This window comes from Mesoplodon densirostris, chromosome 8 (assembly GCF_025265405.1).
Source record: "Mesoplodon densirostris isolate mMesDen1 chromosome 8, mMesDen1 primary haplotype, whole genome shotgun sequence".
Classification (NCBI taxonomy): Eukaryota; Metazoa; Chordata; class Mammalia; order Artiodactyla; family Ziphiidae; genus Mesoplodon; species Mesoplodon densirostris.
Genome location: NC_082668.1, coordinates 103,451,201 through 103,469,550, shown reverse-complemented (window position 1 = coordinate 103,469,550; position 18,350 = coordinate 103,451,201). Strand labels below are relative to the sequence as shown.

The 18,350-nt window shown below is 39.4% G+C and overlaps 1 protein-coding gene across 1 annotated transcript in view; it reads left to right on the top strand.

The window, feature by feature from the left end:
• UGGT1 (UDP-glucose glycoprotein glucosyltransferase 1) overlaps positions 1 to 18,350 on the top strand; it is a 100,663-nt gene that overhangs the window by 40,584 nt on the left and 41,729 nt on the right. Inside the window, exons 17-19 of the mRNA XM_060105781.1 lie at positions 640 to 771; positions 13,753 to 13,917; positions 15,950 to 16,070. Coding sequence (XP_059961764.1) covers positions 640 to 771; positions 13,753 to 13,917; positions 15,950 to 16,070 — 418 coding nt within the window. The remainder of the gene's footprint in view (positions 1 to 639; positions 772 to 13,752; positions 13,918 to 15,949; positions 16,071 to 18,350) is intronic.

The window sequence follows — 18,350 nt, the reverse complement described above, 5'->3', positions numbered from 1 at the left end:
TCTGTTTTTTAAAGTTTTTTTCCCCTCACAGCTGTGTGTATAAAGGAAAGGATAAAGAGTTTTCACTTCTTTTTCTTTATTTTTAGTTGCAAAAGTAAAAAAAAGTTATGTTCATTATTAAAACTTTTAAAAAATAATATTAAAGTGTGTTGATTAAAAAATCTGTCTCTGCCCTCCTTAATCCGTAAAGGCAGCCACTGTTAAAAGCTTGCATCCTTCTAGATGCTTAACTGTACATGTACAGACACAGTTTTGTTGTCTTATGTCTGCCTTTTAAAAACAAGGACAATGCCATACGTATTTTGAAACTTTTTTCCCCTTAAACTTCATGGACATGAGTTCTCATTTCAAGGGTTACTTATAAGTATTCGGATTTTTAAAAAATTAACACATTTTTGCGTTTGGGACTTAATGTGAATATGAACTGATTGAGTCATTTTAAGAATATGTAGTTTTTAACATAAGAAGGCATAAGCAAGTATATGGAAAAGGGAGAATTGCCAATATGGCCCATTTGCTCTTTTTAAGAGAATTAGCTATTGTTTTCATTTTTCCTCTACATTCTGAAATCTGTTGTAATAAATACTCCAAAATTTACATGTGAAAGTGTAGTTGGTTACCTGGTTTTTCTTTCTTCAGATATATAACAAAGTAAGGACTGGAGAAAAAGTTAAAGTTGAACATGTGGTCAGTGTCCTGGAGAAGAAATATCCGTATGTGGAAGTGAATAGCATTTTGGGGATTGACTCTGCTTATGATCAGAATCGGAAGGTAAACGTTCTCTGGCACTTCTCATCTGACTGCAACACTATACTTTCCTTACGTCTCCTTATTATTGGGGGTTACTGTTAATAAAGGTGGTGATGGTGAAATATTTAGGCACTTAGCATTTAAAAATTTAGAAACCTGGTCACTTTTCTGTCTCTGCAAATATAGTTTATATTTCAATTTTGTGAAGATATCATTGATTTTTAGCTGGCCTATTAACTATACAATTGAAAAAGAATTTCTCTTTATAATGCACTGGTAGTACCTGAGTGATATATGTTCTGGATAAAATCTGTTGGAAGTATATGATGTATGCTTGTAGGTATGATGTGTGTGCCTAATGTGTGTCATGTATTTAATTTTTAGGCTAAAGATGGAAATGCAATAGGAAATGTAACAAACAGAATGGCAAAGTCTCATAATAAGGATATAGGGAAATATTTTAAAATCTTTATTTAAAGATAATAGTGAGACATTAAATATAGTGAAGGACCTTTATTGTAAGCAGGAACAAGGTGGTCAGTTTATTGAAAACAAATGTTAAGGCAAGGAATCAAAATACATTTCTGAAACAATTTAAAAGAATAAAAGAGTGTGTTTATTTACCAGCTTTTTTTCATGTTTTTGAATGACGGACAAGGCCTTTGGTTCATTTATTTGAGATCTGAGCTATCATTTCATTAGAAACCATACTGATAATGCATTGTTTATACTTTCTCTTTTATCTGAGTACAGAATCCTAGATTTTATAATCTCCCTCTCAAGTCTTACCCACACCCAATTCAACACCAGTTGTTTTTTAGCCTTGCACTTTTTTGTTTTTCTAGTCATTCAGTTTGTTTTCATTTCCTTCCTTCCTTCCACTTATTTTAACTTAATATAATTTTATTATGGTAACACTGATTTGTAACATTATATAAGTTTCATGTGTACAACATTATATTTCTACTTCTGTATCCCCTACAGCTTGCCCACCACCAAAAATTTAGTTTCCATTCATCACTGTACAGTTGATCCTGTTTACTCATTTCCCCACCCCCAGTATTCACTACTTTGTTACATGTTTGTTTTTGTTTGGTTTGGTTTGTTCATTTATTTTGTTTTGTTTGTTTATTACTTTTTTATATTCCACATGTAAGTGAAGTCCTATGGTATTTGTCCTTCTCTGTCTGACTTATTTCACTAGCATAATACCTTCAAGGTCCATCCATGTTGTCACAGATGGCAAGATTTCATCTTCTTTTTGTGACTGAGAAGTGTTCTATTGTGTGTTTGTGTGTGTGTATATATATCTCACATCTTATTTATCCATTCATCTGTTGATGGACACTTGGGTTGTTTCTGTATCTTGGCTATTGTAAACAATGCCATGATGAACATAGGAGTTCATATAATTTTTTGGATTAGTGTTTTCACTTTCTTTGGATAAATAACCAGAAGTGGAATTACTGGATCATATTCTATTCTTAATTTTTTTTTGAGGAATCTCCATACTGTTTTCCATAGTGGCTGTACCAATTTACATTCCAACAGTGTAAGAGGATTCTCTTTTCTCCACATACTTACTAACATATGTTATTGCCTGTGTTTTTGATAATAGTCATTTTGGCAAGTGTGAGGTGATATCTCATGTGGTTTTGATTTTCATTTCCAAGATGAGTAGTGATGTTGAACACCTTTCATGTGCCTGTTGGCCGGCTGTATATCTTCTTGGGAAAAACGTCTATTCAGGTCCTCTGCCCATTTTTTAATCAGGTTGTTTTTGTTGTTCTTGAGCTATATGAGATCTTTATATATTTTGCATATTAACCTCTTATTGGGTATATTATTTGCAAATATATTCTCTCATTGGGTAGGTTGTGTTTTCATTTTATTGATGGTTTTCTTTGCTGTGCAGAAGCTTTTTTTTTTTTTCTTTTTTTTTTTTTTTCTTTTTGCGGTATGTGGGCCTCTCACTGTTGTGGCCTCTCCCGTTGCGGAGCACAGGCTCCGGATGCGCAGGCCCAGCGGCCATGGCTCACGGGCCCAGCCGCTCCGCGGCATATGGGATCCTCCCAGACCGGGGCACGAACCCGTATCCCCTGCATCGGCAGGCGGACTCTTAACCACTTGCGCCACCAGGGAGGCCCTTGCAGAAGCTTTTTTCATTTGATATAATTACATTTGTTTATTTATGCTTTTGTTTTCCTTGCCTGAGGAGACATATCTAGAAAAATATTGCTAAGATGGATGTCAGAGAGGATACTGCCTTTTTTTTCCTTAGACTTCTATGGTTTCAGGTCTTACATTAAAATTTTTAATTCATTTTGAGTTAATTTTTGCGTATGGCGTGAGGTAGTGGTCTAGTTTCATTTTTTTTTTTTGCATGTGGCTGTCTGGTTTTCCCAACGCCATTTATGAAGAGATATCATTTCTCCATTGTATGTTCTTTGCTCCTTTGTCATAAATTGTCCATATATGTTTGGTTTTATTTCTAGGCTCTCATTCTGTTCCATTGATCTATGTATCTGTTTTCCTGCCAATACCATGCTGTTTGGATTAGTATGGCTTTGTAATATAGTTTGAAGTCAGGAAATGTGATGCCTCCAGCTTTGTTCTTTTTCTCAGGATTGTTTTGGTTATTCAGGATCTTTTCTGTTTCTGTATAAATTTCAGAATTTTTGTTCTATTTCTGTGAAAAATGTCCTTGGGATTTTGATAGGGATTACATTGAATCTGTAATGTAAATTGTCTTAGGTAATATGGACATTTTATTTATTTATTTTTGGCTGCACCATGCAGGATGTGGGATCCCTGACCAGGGATTGAATCCGCACCCCTTGCAGTGGGAGTGTGGAGTCTTAGCCAGTGGACGGCCAGGGAAATACCTTTTTTGTTGTTGTGTGTGTTTTGTTTTTGTTTTTTGGGTTTTTTTGGTACGCGGGCCTCTCACTGTTGTGGCCTCTCCTGTTGTGGAGCACAGGCTCCGGACGCACAGGCTCAGCGGCCATGGCTCACGGGCCCAGCTGCTCCGCGGCATGTAGGATCTTCCCAGACCGGGACACGAAGCCGTGTCCCCTGCATCGGCAGGCGGACTCTCAACCACTGTGCCACCAGGGAAGCCCCTGTGTGTGTGGTTTTAATTGGCTTTATTTATTTTTTTTCTTGGCCATGAGGCATGGCTTGCAGGATCTTTGTTCCCCAACCAGTGGTTGAACCAGGGCCCACAGCAGTGAAAGTGCAGAGTGCTAACCAGTGGACTGCCAGGGAAGTCCCTTAATATGGACATTTTAACAATGTTAAATTTTCCAAGCCATGAGCATGAAATATCTTTCCATTTATTTGTGTCTTCTTTGGTTTCTTTAACTGTCTTACAGGTTTCAGGGTACGTCTTTCACCTCCGTGGTTAAATTTATTGTGATTATAAATGGGATTGTTTTCTTAATTTCTCTTTCTGCCTAGCGTATAGAAATGCAACAGATTTTTGTATATTGATTTTATATCTTGCAACTTTATTGTATTTATTACTTCCAATAATTTTTTGGTGGAGTCTTTAGGGTTTTCTGCACATAAAATCATGTCATCTGCAAATAGTAACAGTTTTACTTCTTCTTTCCAATTTGGGCATGTTTTATTTCTTTTTCTTACCTCATTGCTCTGGCTAGGACTTTCAATATTGTGTTGAAAATGAGTGGCAAGAGTGGGCATCCTTGTCTTGTTCCTGATCTTAGAGTGATAGCTTTCAGTTTTTCACCATTGAGTATGATGTTAGCTGTGGATTTGTTGTATGTGGACTTTATTACGTTGAGGTATGTCCCTTCTATACCCACTTCACTGAGAGTTTATATTATAAATGGGTGTTGAATCTTCTCAAATGGTTTTTCTGCATCTATTGAGATGATCATGTGGTTTTTATCATTCATTTTGTTAATGTGGTGTATCACATTGATTGATGTGGGGATGTTGAATCATCCTTTCATCCCTAGAATATATTTCACTTGATCATGGTGTATGATCCTTTTTTTTTTTTTTTGAAGATCATCTTTTAAAAAAATTTTATTTATTTTTGGCTGCGTTGGGTCGGCATTGCTGTGTGCGGGCTTTCTCTAGTTGTGGCGAGCAGGGGCTACTCTTCATTGCGGTGCGTGGGCTTCTCATTGCGGTGGCTTCTCTTGTTGTCGAGCACGGGCTCCAGGCGCGCAGGCTTCAGTAGTTGTAGCATGCAGGCTCAGTAGTTGTGGTTCATGGGCTCTAGAGCGTGGACTCAGTAGTTGTGGTGAACAGGCTTAGTTGCTCCGCAGCATGTGGGATCTTCCCAGACCAGGGATCCAACTCGTGTCCCCTGCAATGGCAGGCAGATTCTTTCTTTCTTTTTTTTTTTTGATGTGGACCATTTTTAAAGTCTTTATTGAATTTATTACAATATTGCTTCTGTTTTGGTTTTTTGGCTGCAAGGCATGTGGAATCTTAGCTCCCTGACCAGGGATCGAACCCGCACCCCCTGTATTGGAAGGTGAAGTCTTAACCACTGGACTGCCAGGGAAGTCCTGGCAGGTGGATTCTTAACCACTGTGCCACCAGGGAAGTCCCTATATGATCCTTTTGATGTATTGTTGAATTCAGTTTGCTAGTATTTTGTTGGGGATTTTTGCATCTGTGTTCATCAGAGATATTGGCCTGTAATTTTCTTTTTTGTGTGTTGCCTTTGTTTGGTTTTGTTATTAGGGTAACTCTGGACACATAAAATATGTTCTGTTTGCTTCAGTTTTTTGGAAGAGTTTGAGAAGGACTGGTGTTACTTCCTCTTTAAATGTTTTGTAGCACTCACTAAGGAAACCATGTGGTCCTAGGCTTCTCTTTGTTGGGAGGATATTCATTACTGATTCAGACTCCTTACTTATTATTGGTCTGTCCAGATTTTCTATTTCTTCATGATTCAATCTTGGCAGGTTTCATGTTTCTAGGAATTTATCCATTTCTTCTAGGTTATCCCGGAAGATATGTATTACGTATATATAATATATGTCTTTAAAAAATTTATTACAGTTTTTTAAAAATAAATTCATTTATTTAATTATTTTTGGCTGCATTGGGTCTTTGTTGCTGCCCACGGGCTTTCTCTAGTTGTGGTGAGCAGGGGCTACTCTTCTTCGCAGTGTGCGGGCTTCTCATTGCGGTGGCTTCTCTTGTTGCAGAGCAGAGGCTCTAGGCATGCGGGCTTCAGTAATTGTGGCACACAGGCTCAGTAGTTGTGGCTTGCGGGCTCTAGAGCGCAGGCTCAGTAGTTGTGCACATGGGCTTAGTTGCTCCGCGGCATGTGGGATCCTCCTTGACCAGGGCTTGAACCCATGTCCCCTGCATTGGCAGGTGGATTCTTAATGACTGTGACACCAGGGAAGTCCCCATAATATACATCTTAATCCTCTATCTGTATCTTGTCCCTCCGCCCTTCACTCTCCCCACTGGTAACCACTAATTTGTCCTCTGTATCTGTGAGTCTGTTTTTTTTTGTTGTTGTTATATTCACTAGTTTGCTGTATTTTATAGATTCCACATGTAAGTGAGGTCGTACAGGATTTGTGTTTCTCTGTCTGACTTATTTCACTTGGCATAATGCCCTCCAAGTCCATCCATATTGTTGCAAATGGCAAAATTTCATTCTTTTTTATGGCTGAGTAGGAGTCCGTTGTGTATGTAAACTACATCTTCTTTATCCATTCATCTCTTGATGGACACTTAGGTTGCTTCCATATCTTTGTTTTTTATTTTTTTTTAACATCTTTATTGGAGTATAATTGCTTTGCAGTGTTGTGTTAATTTCTGCCATATAACAAAGTGAATCAGCTATACATATACATATATCCCCATATCCCCTCCCTCTGATGTCTCCCTCCCACCCTCCCTATCCTGCCCCTCTAGGTGGTCACAAAGCACTGAGCTGATCTCCCTGTGCTATGCAGCTGCTTCCCACTAGCTATCTGTTTTACATTTGGTAGTCTATATGTCAGTGCTACTCTTTCACTTCATCCCAGCTTAGCCTTCCCCCTCCCCATGTCCTCAAGTCCATTCTCTACCTCTGTGTCTTTATTCCTGTCCTAGATTCCATATATATGTGTTAGCATATGGTATTTGTTTTTCTCTTTCTGACTTACTTCAGTCTGTATGACAGACTCTAGGTCCATCCACCTCACTAAGAATAACTCAGTTTCATTTCTTTTTATGACTGACTGATATTCCATTGTATATATGTGCCACATCTTTATCCATTCATCTGTTGATGGACACTTAGGTTGCTTCCATGTCCTGGCTGTTGTAAATAGTGCTGCAGTGAACATTGTGGTACATGTCTCTTTTTGAATTATGGTTTTCTGCTTCCATATCTTTAATTCCCCTATTAACATTGTATAGTTATCTTTTTCTCCCTAGAGATCTGTTAGTATTCGTTTCATATATTCAGGTGTTCTGATGTTGGGTGCATATATATTTAGAATTGTTAAATCTTCTCAATGAATTGACCCCATTATCATTATATAATGACCTTTTTATGTCTTGTTACAGTTTTTGGCTTAAACTCTGTTTTGTCTGATAGAACTATGTAGCTACCCCTGCTCTCTTCTGGTTTCCACTTACGTAAGTGTATATTTTTCTATCCCTTCACTTTGAGTTTTTGTCCTTAAAGCCGCAAGGAATTGTAGGCTTATATAGTTGGGTCTTATTTTTTAATCCATCCAGCCGTTCTGTGCCTTTTGAGTGGAGAATTTAATACAGGAACATTTAGAGTAGTTATTGATAGATAAGGGACACAGTAATGCCATTTTATTAGTTATCTGAGGCTGAGTTATATTTCCCTTGTTCCTCTTTTCCTCTCTTGCTGCCTCCCTTTGTGAACTGATGATTTTCCATAATGGTATGCTTTTGTGAATCTACTGTAGATTTTTGTTTTGTGGTTACTAGGAGTCTTATGTAAAATATTTTATAGATAAAACAGTCTCTTTTATGTTGATGACTTAACTTTGATCAAATATAAAAACTACCCTTTTATTCCCACCCCTTTTTTGTTTTGGACCTCACAGCTTAACTCTTTATGTTGTGTATTCAATAACAGATTATATCTAGTTACTTTTAGTATTCTTGTCTTTTTGTTTTGCTTTTCATGAGCATATTCTTTATATTGAAAAACAGCAAGATGGAGTTTTCTTCATGAAGAGCATCATCATTAGAGGAGAATTCAGGCAGCTGTCATCCATCCCGCATTCCCTTTGAGCATGGAGGGCATTGCTACAAAATTCATGGTTGAGGGCCCTCTCTTGCTTCATTTGAATACTCTTGTCTTAACCTTTATAGAGTTAAGTGGTTAATACACCATCATATTACAGTGTTAGGGTATTCTGAATTTGACTATATACTTACCTTTACCAGTGTGTTGTACGTTTTCATGTTACTAATTAACGTCCTTTCATTTTAACTTGAAGGACTCCTTTCAGCATTTCTTGTAAGGCAGGATTGGTGATGATGAACTCACTTAGCTTTTGTTTGTCTGGGAATGTCTTTATTTTTCCTCCATTTCTGGGCGATAACTTTGCCAGGTAGAGTATTCTTGGTTGGCAGGTTTTTCTTTTAGCAGTTTGAGTGTATCATCACACTCACTCCTTGCCTGCAGCTTTTTTATTGAGATGTCCACTGTTAGCCTTCCCTGGTAAGTTACAAGCTTCTTCTTCTCTTGCTACTCTTAAGAGTGTCTATTTTTTCTTTTTTTTTTTTTTTTTTTGCGGTCCGTGGGCCTCTCACTGTTGTGGCCTCTCCCGTTGCGGAGCACAGGCTCCGGACGCGCAGGCTCAGCGGCCATGGCTCACGGGCCCAGCCGCTCCACGGCATATGGGATCCTCCCGGACCGGGGCACGAACCCATATCCCCTGCATCGGCAGGCGGACTCTCAACCACTGCGCCACCAGGGAGGCCCAAGAGTGTCTATTTTTGACTTTTGATAGTTTTATTGTAATGTGTCTTGGAGAGGTTCTCTTTAAATTTATTTTCTTTGGTGACCTATGATCTTCAGGAACTTGGATATCCAAATCTCTCTCCAGATTTGGGAAGTTCTTATCCATTATTTCTTTAAATAAGCTTTCTGCCCCCTTCTCTATCTCATCTTCTCTGGAACTCCGGTAATTTGAAAATTATCCATATACCATTTCTTTAATTCTTCGGTTGCTGTTGCTGTTATTGTTGTCCTCTGGCTGGATAATTGCAAAGTTCCTGTCTTCTAACTCGTAGAGTTTTTTCTTTTGCTTGATTTCACTCTGATGTTAATGCTATATCATTTTTAAAATTTCATTCATTATATTCTTCAGCTCCAGAATTTCTGTTTGGTTCTTTTTTATGCTCTCTCTCTCTTTGTTAAAATTCTGATTTTTTGTTAAAAAAAAATTTTTTTTTGATTTTGTTGAATTGTCCTTCTGTGTCTTCTTGTAGCTCACTGAATCTCCCCAAAACAGCTATTTTGAATTCTTCATTGGGTAAATTGCAGATCTCCATGTCTTCGGGATTGGTTACTGGAAGATTATTGCGATCCTTAGGTGATGTTATGCTTTCTTGATTTTTTCATGTTCCTTGCAATTTTAAGTTGCTCCCGGAAGTGACTGGTAGCAGTCACTTCTACCAGTCTTTACTCTGCTTTGGGAAAGAAATACCTTCCATTTCAGCCTTGCTAGGAATTTTGAGGCTTTCTCAGACTGTCTGTGGGTGCACCTGCTGCATGCGGTTGTTCCCTCTTGTGCAGAAGTCTGGACTTGTTTAACTCCTCTTGATTCTACACTGCCCCCAGGCTGGGTGCTGACAGGCCACCTCCTTTTTGTTTTCCCCAAAGTGGCACTACAGCTCAAGTTTTTTGTCTCTTTCTGGCCTACTGATGTGGATTGGCTTTCTGTACATCCTCACTATCCATCTGGCAAAGCTCACTCTTGCTGCCCTTGTCAGGATTGTGCAGTGGGAGCCAGCCACAGGGTGTGGGTATATGGGAGTCAGGTGTGTGCAGAGCCCTGTGGGGTGCCCGTGAGCCGTCCGGGGGCATCTGTGGATGAGCTGTCCTGGGTGTCTCACAGATGGGCTTGTTGATGCAGTAAGTAAGATCTGCCTTCCTTAAAAGCCCTAGGAGCACACTGTCTGCTGCCCTCCCAGCCTCTGCCCCCACGGTGATGCCACTCACAAGGCAGTATTCTGGATGGAGCGGGAGAGAAATGGGCCTCTTCGGTGGTATCCCACATAGCTGGGGAAGTTGAGTGCTCATCCCTTGCTCTTATGTTCCTTGTAGGAGAAATCATAGGCTCAGAAGATCTCTTGTGGCCCTAAGCTGTACTGCCTTGGGAGAGGGGTGATGTGAGTAAAGTCAGACTGTTCTCTTACCCTCTCCAGTGTGTCCAAATTCATATTTTTTTGCTCCAGTGGTGTCCTGGAACTTCTTGCTGGAAACCTGGACTTCACAGAGGCTGTCTTGTCTATGGGTGATTGATTAAGATAGTTTTTCCCAGGGGTTCCCTGGAGCCAGCTCATGGATCAATGCAGAGCCCACAGCCAGGGTCAAAGTCCGTCTGCATGTTACCTGCTGCACGGTTGGGCAACACTTCTGCCAGGCCACTTGGCATATGGTGCTGAGTTCCAAAGCTCCCACAAAGACCCTTTTGTCCGTGGATAGATGCCAAGTTGTTGTTTTTCTGTGGGGGAGACACTAATGAGGGAGGGAAGTCTTATTCAGCCGTGATACTGACATCACTCCTGCCTCAGTGTTAAATCTCCTTGGTTTAAGGTTTGGAGTTGAAGCTGGTCATGAGAGCTACTCAGTTTAGACTGAACGTGTTTCCATTATTGTATTGCAACCTTATGTTCAGTCACTTACCTTTTTTTTTTTTTTAATAAAATCATATTGATATGGGCACGTAGTGATTTTTCACATTTTCACAAACAGCGTGAGTAGTACTCTGTAGAAAAAGAAAAGGTGAAATAAAAGGAAAGAAGGGCCACTTTGGGAATCTTTGAGAAAACTAATGGAATTTTCTTATATTTCACTTTTGGAAAATGTTTAACTCTGGTTTTCTATCATCCTATTGAAGAAAAAGTACATGTTGCCTTTTTTATTGTGGATGATTGCTATATCAAAAGGATTTGCTTGAAAAACATTGACTATAGTGGACAAATTGGGGAAAAGGGTATTTTTACACGTTGTCTTTTATGCATTGAAATCTTGATTTTGCTGAAGAATCAAGTGGGAGCATCACAGACCTAACTCCTCAATAGTTTCCCAGATTTGGCTATTTTCCTCATCTCTACTGGTTAGAGGCCCTTCCCATATAAACAGATCGTAATTACCTAGCTATTTAAGTAGGTAGGCATACACTGTCAAGAGAAGGATGTTGTGAGATTCCCAGAGGTCCTAAGAATCTAATGATCAATAAGATTTTTTTAATCTTACAGCAGGAGCTGTACCCCTCATATGAAAAAGCCCAAGAAAAATAGATTTTTTTGAAAAGGAGGAATGACTACATTTTTTTTAATTAATTTATTTTTGGCTGCGTTGGGTCTTTGTTGCTGCGCACAGGCGTTCTCTAGTTGCAGTGAGTGGGGGCTACTCTTCGTTGCGGTGCGTGGGCTTCTCATTGCGGTGGCTTCTCTTGTTGCGGAGCACAGGCTCTAGGCACACAGGCTTCAGTAATTGTGGCACACGGGCTCAGTAGTTGTGGCTCGCGGGTTCTAGAGCGCAGGCTCAGTAGTTGTGGCGCACGGGCTTAGTTGCTCCGCAACATGTGGGATCTTCCCAGACCAGGGATCGAACCCGTGTCCCCTGCATTGGCAGGCAGATTCTTATCCACTGCGCCACCAGGGAAGCCCGAGTGCATTTTTTTTTTTTTAAGGAGGAATGAGTGCGGTTGGCAAATGTTATTACACTTAGGAATATCTGTACCTTTTGTGTAAATCTGAAGCTGTGGTATCATCTATGCCTGATATTTGAAAGAAGTAATCACTTCTAAAACTACGTAGTACATTAAAGTAGATCTTTTGAACTGAAGAGAATATAGTCTGATAGGTGCATATTTATATGTTTGAAAGCCAATGTAAGAAAAGTTGTAACTTATTCATGCAGACATTTTACATTTGGCATACTAACTCTGAGTCTTTATTAATCTCAGTTATCATCTATGAATGGCTCATTCGTGACTTTGTAGTCAGTGTTTCAAAATTATGTGTAATTAACATTTTTAGTGATCAGTTGATAGAAATTCTCACGTGTAATTTTTAAGTGTGATTCTGATAATTGGCCTGCATTCTGTTAAGTTTTAGTCTGATAATCTATTTGCAGGTTGCAAAAATGGAAAGTTTATAGTCAAAACATCTCCCTCCCACTCTTGCCTTTTACTCAGTTGCCACGTTCAGAGAAAACCAGTGTTACTTCTTATTGTCATGTCACTGAGAGTTATAATGTGGATTTTGTTCTGTTTTCTTGGGGGATTGATTTTCAAAACTCAAAGTATATTAAAATTGAGTTTTTATAAACTTCTTTGAGATAAGTGAGATGTCAAAGAACAGAATTAATGTAACAGTTTTGGGAGTGTACATTTTAAAAGTTTTAACCATGATATACAGAGATGGCAGAAATCAACCTGGAAGGCCTTTCTCATTGTGCCATGATAGTCCATCAGATAAGTCTGCACTGTCAGTTATCACTGTGGCTAGATCTGAAACTAAGCTGATGACTGGTATTAGTTATTGAATTGAGGTACTTTTCTATTTGTGCTATCTAAAATGGTTATATATTTTTAAATTCTGCTATTTTCAGAAGATAGCAGTTACAAGATGTTTAACAAGAATGCTTTAAGGACCTTTTTTTTTGTATCTTGGGTAGTAATATAGTTTTTACTCTAAAATCTTAGTCTTGGGTCTGTGGTTGATATCTGGGGGAATGTACCTATGTCGATTGTTGGAAAAGTCTCAGATATGTTTGTTTGCCTGGTACTTCCCTGCCAAGGAACCTCTTTTGTCCTGGAGAAGGCAAAAGATTGAGCTTAGTACATTATAGAACAATTTTTGAGCACTGTTTTCCCACCAACCTTGTTTTGTTTTCTGTAGGTGTAACTTCTTGTTTAGTGATGTGGACCCTTTTAAATTTAGAATTGAGTGTAAATATTTCATCTCAAGTAATCTGCCCAGGAGCACTAATAATTTATGACAGTCTATAGTTGTGCTGCCCATTATAGTAGCCTCTGGCCACATGAGCTTTTAAAATGGAAATTAATTAATTTCATGTGCTCAATAGCTACATGTGGTTAGTGGTTACTGCATTGGACAGTGAAGATAGAATATCTCCATCATTGCAGAAAAGTCTGTTGTATAGTTTGGGCTGTAGTATATGTAATTCAGGTCCGGTAGCCTGGGCTGCTTAAAATTACCCTCATCCCCATCTTCAACCACTTCCTGATTTATAAGGTTTTGTGGTTTTATTAAAGCTCAGTAATTTAAACTCAGATTTACCTAGTAGGATATTAACTATGATGTTCTTTATATATTTTTTAAATTAATTTTTATTGGAGTGTAGTTGATTTACAATGTTGTGTTAGTTCTTTATATATACTTTTTTTTTTTTTTTTTTTTTTTTTTTTTGTGGTACGCGGGCCTCTCACTGCTGCGGCCTCTCCCGTTGTGGAGCACAGGCTCCAGACGCACAGGCCCAGCGGCCATGGCTCACAGGCCCAGCCGCTCTGCGGCACGTGGGATCCTCCCGGACCAGGGCACGAACCCCTGTCCCCTGCATCGGCAGGCGGACTCTCAACCACGGCACCACCAGGGAAGCCCCAGTTCTTTATATATTTTTAAAAGAATTTTTCTTTAGTTATTTCTTGGTTTCCATATTTCTGCTGTTGTTTCTTTTCTTGTTAGAGCGTGTATGTGTGAAAAATTCGCTTTGTTCCATTTGTCTCAGGAAGGACAAAAATATGCTGTTTGTGGTCCCATGTGTTTCAGGAAGCAAGAGGCTACTATGAGCAGACTGGAGTTGGTCCACTGCCTGTTGTCCTGTTCAATGGAATGCCCTTTGAAAAGGAGCAGCTGGACCCTGATGAGTTGGAAACCATCACAATGCACAAAATCCTGGAGACTACAACCTTCTTTCAAAGAGCAGTGTACTTGGTAAGTACTGTTTCAAGGCTGATTTTGAAAGAGCATGGTTTGCTTACGTTTTTGTAGTCCTGTAGTAGGCAATAAAGTTTTCTATACACCACTCATAATTGATATGCAGACTCCCAGTAGGTTCTGCTGTAGTGAAAATATCCCTGAGACTTTCTGTACGTTGTTTTTTTTTTGGCCGTACGCGGGCCTCTCACTGTTGTGGCCTCTCCCGTTGCGGAGCACAGGCTCCGGACGCGGAGGCTCAGCGACCATGCCTCACGGGACCAGCCGCTCCGCGGCACGTGGGATCCTCCTGGACCGGGGCACGAACCCACGTCCCCTGCATCGGCAGGCGGACTCTCAACCACTGCGCCACCAGGGAACCCTAGCACTGCATTTCTGAACATAACTCTGTCTTAAAACTTTTAGATTGCTGCTATTCCTTTTTAAGAATGAATAATCATTTATTTTATCCCTTAATGTTGGACGTTGCTTGTAGATGTACACTTTTATAAATAATGCTCAGTGAATCTTCTAATATGTATATCTTTGTACTTTATAATTTTTTGAGAAATACCAATTATTGGAACTGTGTCAAAGGGTAATAATGTACATTTTAAATTTTGCACTAAATTCACTATATATAAAAGCATATGATATGCAGATAGTGTGAGATTCAAAATGTGTATAAAGGTATAAATGAAGAGAAACTGTCATTTATTCGTTCCTGTTCCCCTGCCATTCATCTTTTCTTTCTGGAAACAACCACTGTGTGTGCATGTGTATGTGTGTGTAGGTGAGCTGCATTAAAAGGTATGTACATGTAAAATTTAGATAGATTTGCCAGATTGCCTCCTTGAGTTAGGCTTTTTATTGGAATCAGTTCAGGTTTATATTAGAGACCAAAGTTTCGTACATGAGCTTACATCTATAGCAAGTCATCAATTACCTTTGTAAGTCTTTTGAATTATGTGGTTGGTGCATATGCTCATTATTGGCTTATAGTTTGAGAATTTGTGAGTTATTGCTCTTGAGATAAGTAGCCACAGAAGATGCCTGAGTGGAATTTTTTTTTTTTTTCGGTACGCGGGCCTCTCACTGTTGTGGCCTCTCCCGTTGCGGAGTACAGGCTCCGGACACGCAGGCTCAGCGGCCATGGCTCACGGGCCCAGCCGCTCCGCGGCACGTGGGATCTACCCGGACCGGGGCACGAACCCGCGTCCCCTGCATCGGCAGGCGGACTCTCAACCACTGCGCCACCAGGGAAGCCCCTGAGTGGAATTTTTAAGACTTGATTGTGTATATTTGATTCACATCTATTCCCCCTGAAAATCATGTTGAAATATGGTTTTGTATGAAATATATTAAGTGTGAAAAACTTGCAAGTTTCCACAGCCATTTATAATAGATCACCCTCATGCAGTACAAGTATTTCTATAATACGAGAACTATAAAGGGAAGAATTAATGATTCTTTAATTAATTCTTTAGTTAATGATTTCTTCTCCCCCAGTGTAATTGTGACTCTGGAAATGTAGGATTACTTGAGATTGAAATGCCGGAGATTGAAAAAGGCTTGGGATGATTTCTTTTTTTTTTTTTAAAGTATATTAACTGCCTGAGAGAAGTAATTTGGCTTTCTTCTTTAGAGAGAAGCTAACTGAGTAGATCTCAGGATGGATTTTTGCTTGTATTAACTCTTCAACTAATTTCTAGAGCTTGCTTGCTTCTGTGGTGAGATCAAATAAACATGGGTTTGCATTTCATATTCACTTCTCATTAGCTCTGTGACCTTGAGTAAGTTATTTAACCTTTCTTAAATAGGTACCACGTCTTCCTCACATTGTTGAACGGATTAGAGATACTGTACATACAGTGCCTTGCTTGGCAATGACAGGAACCTAAAACGTGGTAATTTCTATTTTTAGCTATTACCAGTACATAAGAAGATACTATAAAGTTAATGATTTTTTAGGTCCTAATAAATTATTATTGATCATATTTGTTTAATGTGCATCTCACCCACACCCTGTTTTCTTTTTTTTTTACTCTAGGGTGAACTGTCCCATGATCAAGATGTGGTAGAATATATCATGAATCAGCCAAATGTTGTTCCACGAATCAACTCTAGGATTTTGACAGCTGAGAGAGAATACCTGGATTTAACAGCAACAAGTAAGGAGTATTTCAGGAACAATTTTGGGCCTTTTTCATTTGTCTTTCAGAATCTTTGCATTTATTGGATTGTAATGTTCAGAGTTTCTGATAACCCAAGATTGCAACACAGTTTCGTTCACCTTGAGTTCATTATATTAGCTTCTGAATTCACAAGAGTTTCCTCCAAAAGGAGAGAAATTCTTCCTGGATAAATCTTTGTAAACTTTGAAAGATATTCAGTGCCTTTTAAATGCCAACTGAACGTAGGCATTAGGTGGTAAGAGTGGACCTAGACTGTTGACTTTCTCACAGTCCTAAAGCTCGTAAGCAGCTGTCTTCTCTCTCATTATGTAGTCAGTCAGTGATGATGTCGACAGATATCTCAGGTAGCTGTACTCTGAGAACTTAAGAATGCCTTTTTAACAAATAAAGCTACATCAGCAGTCCTCAACCTTTTTGGCACCAGGAACCAGTTTCGTGGAAGACAATTTTTCCATGGACTGAGGGTGTGGGGGGGGTGGTTTCGGGATGATTCAGGTGCATTACATTTATTATGCACTTTATTTCTATTATTATTACATTGTAATACATAATGAAATAATTATACAACTCACCACGATGCAGAATCAGTGGGAGCCCTGAGCTTGGGGCTCAGGTGTGGGTTGGGCTACGCATGGACTAAAATAAGTGTTGGATTCTGACTCAAAGCCTGCCACCAGATGCAGCTTAATTGTCACTTGCCACTCACTGATAGGGTTTTGCTATGAGTCTGCAAGCAGTTGATTTATTATGGTCTCCATGCAAGTCAAACCTCTCTGCTAATGATAATCTGTATTCGCAGCCGCTCCCCAGCGCTGGCATCACCGCCTCAGCTCCTCCTCAGATCATCAGGCATTAGTTTCTCATGAGGAGAGCGCTACCTAGATCTCTCGCATGCGCAGTTCACAGTAGGGTTTGTGCTCCTATGAGAATCTAATGCCACCACTGCTCTGACAGGAGGCGCAACTCAGGCAGTAATTGCGAGTGATGGGGAGCGGCTGTAAATTCAGATGAAGCTTTGCTCGCTCACCTGCCGCTCACCTCCTGTTGTGCGGCCCGGTTCCTAGGTACCAGTCCATGGCCCAGGGATTGGTGATCCCTGGTGTCCATGCCATAAAACTCAGCCTTTCAAAGTGTACATTGTAAAGTGCACAGTTTTTAGTATACTCTCAGAGTTGTGTGGGCATCACACTAACTCTAGAACATTATCATCCCCCCCCAAAAGAAAGGATGTAGTCACTCTCCATTTCCCCCTTTTCCTGTCCTTCAGCAACCACTAATTAAGTTTCTGTTTCTATGGATTTTTCTATTCTGGATATTTCATATAATTGGAAGTTTTTTGTGACTGGCTTCTTTCACTTAGCATAAAGTTTTTAAGGTTCATCCATGTCGTAGCCTGTCTCAGAACTTCATTCCTTTTTTTTTTTTTCAGGTAATAAATATCATAAATCACAAACATAAATACAACTTCATTGTCTGACAGTTCTGGAAGACTTCATTCCTTTTTATGACTGATTCATATTCCATTGTATAGATAGGCCACACTTCGCTTATCTGTTCCTTGGTTGATGAGTGTTTAGGTTGTTTCCACAAGAATACCTTTTTACAAGGTTAAGCCCAGGTACAATTTGTTCCTTTTGCCTTCCTGGAGACTCTTAAGGCCACTTTAACAAACTGCTGGAAATAGAATAGAGTTACCACTTGCTCAGGAAATCTCACTGGGGAAGAAAGGATATGTGTAATGTTGAAGTCAAAACCAAGTGTATTTGTTGTTGTAGTTGAATACAGTGAATATATAGATCTGTTTATGGTTGTTACTTTATTGCAACTACCCCTGTTCTCCTTGAAACTAAATTCCTTTCCTTTCAGACAGAAGAAAATGTTTAAATACAGGCAGAGGAAAAATGCACATGTATGCTTGTATTTGAAAAAGAAAGTAGTAAGAAAGTGCTTTTTACCAGAAGTGTTAGTAGAGCAAGGCAAGCAGTATTATGAATTTTTGTCCTGAGTTTTTGTTGTTTCCATCATTTTAAATTAAATTATAAAGAGTTATCTTTGCAATACTCATGAATAAGGACCATAAAAATAGTTCTGTTTTTGGATATCTTTCTCCACTGAGTGTTATAGTCCTCAGCTGTGAAATGATGCTAGTCCACAGTGGCAAGGGTGGTTTGCTTGGTGAGCATTTTGGAGCTCCCAGTGAAAGAGCAGCTGGCATCCTCCTAACCCAGTTGTCATAGCTCCATCATCTACGCTGCT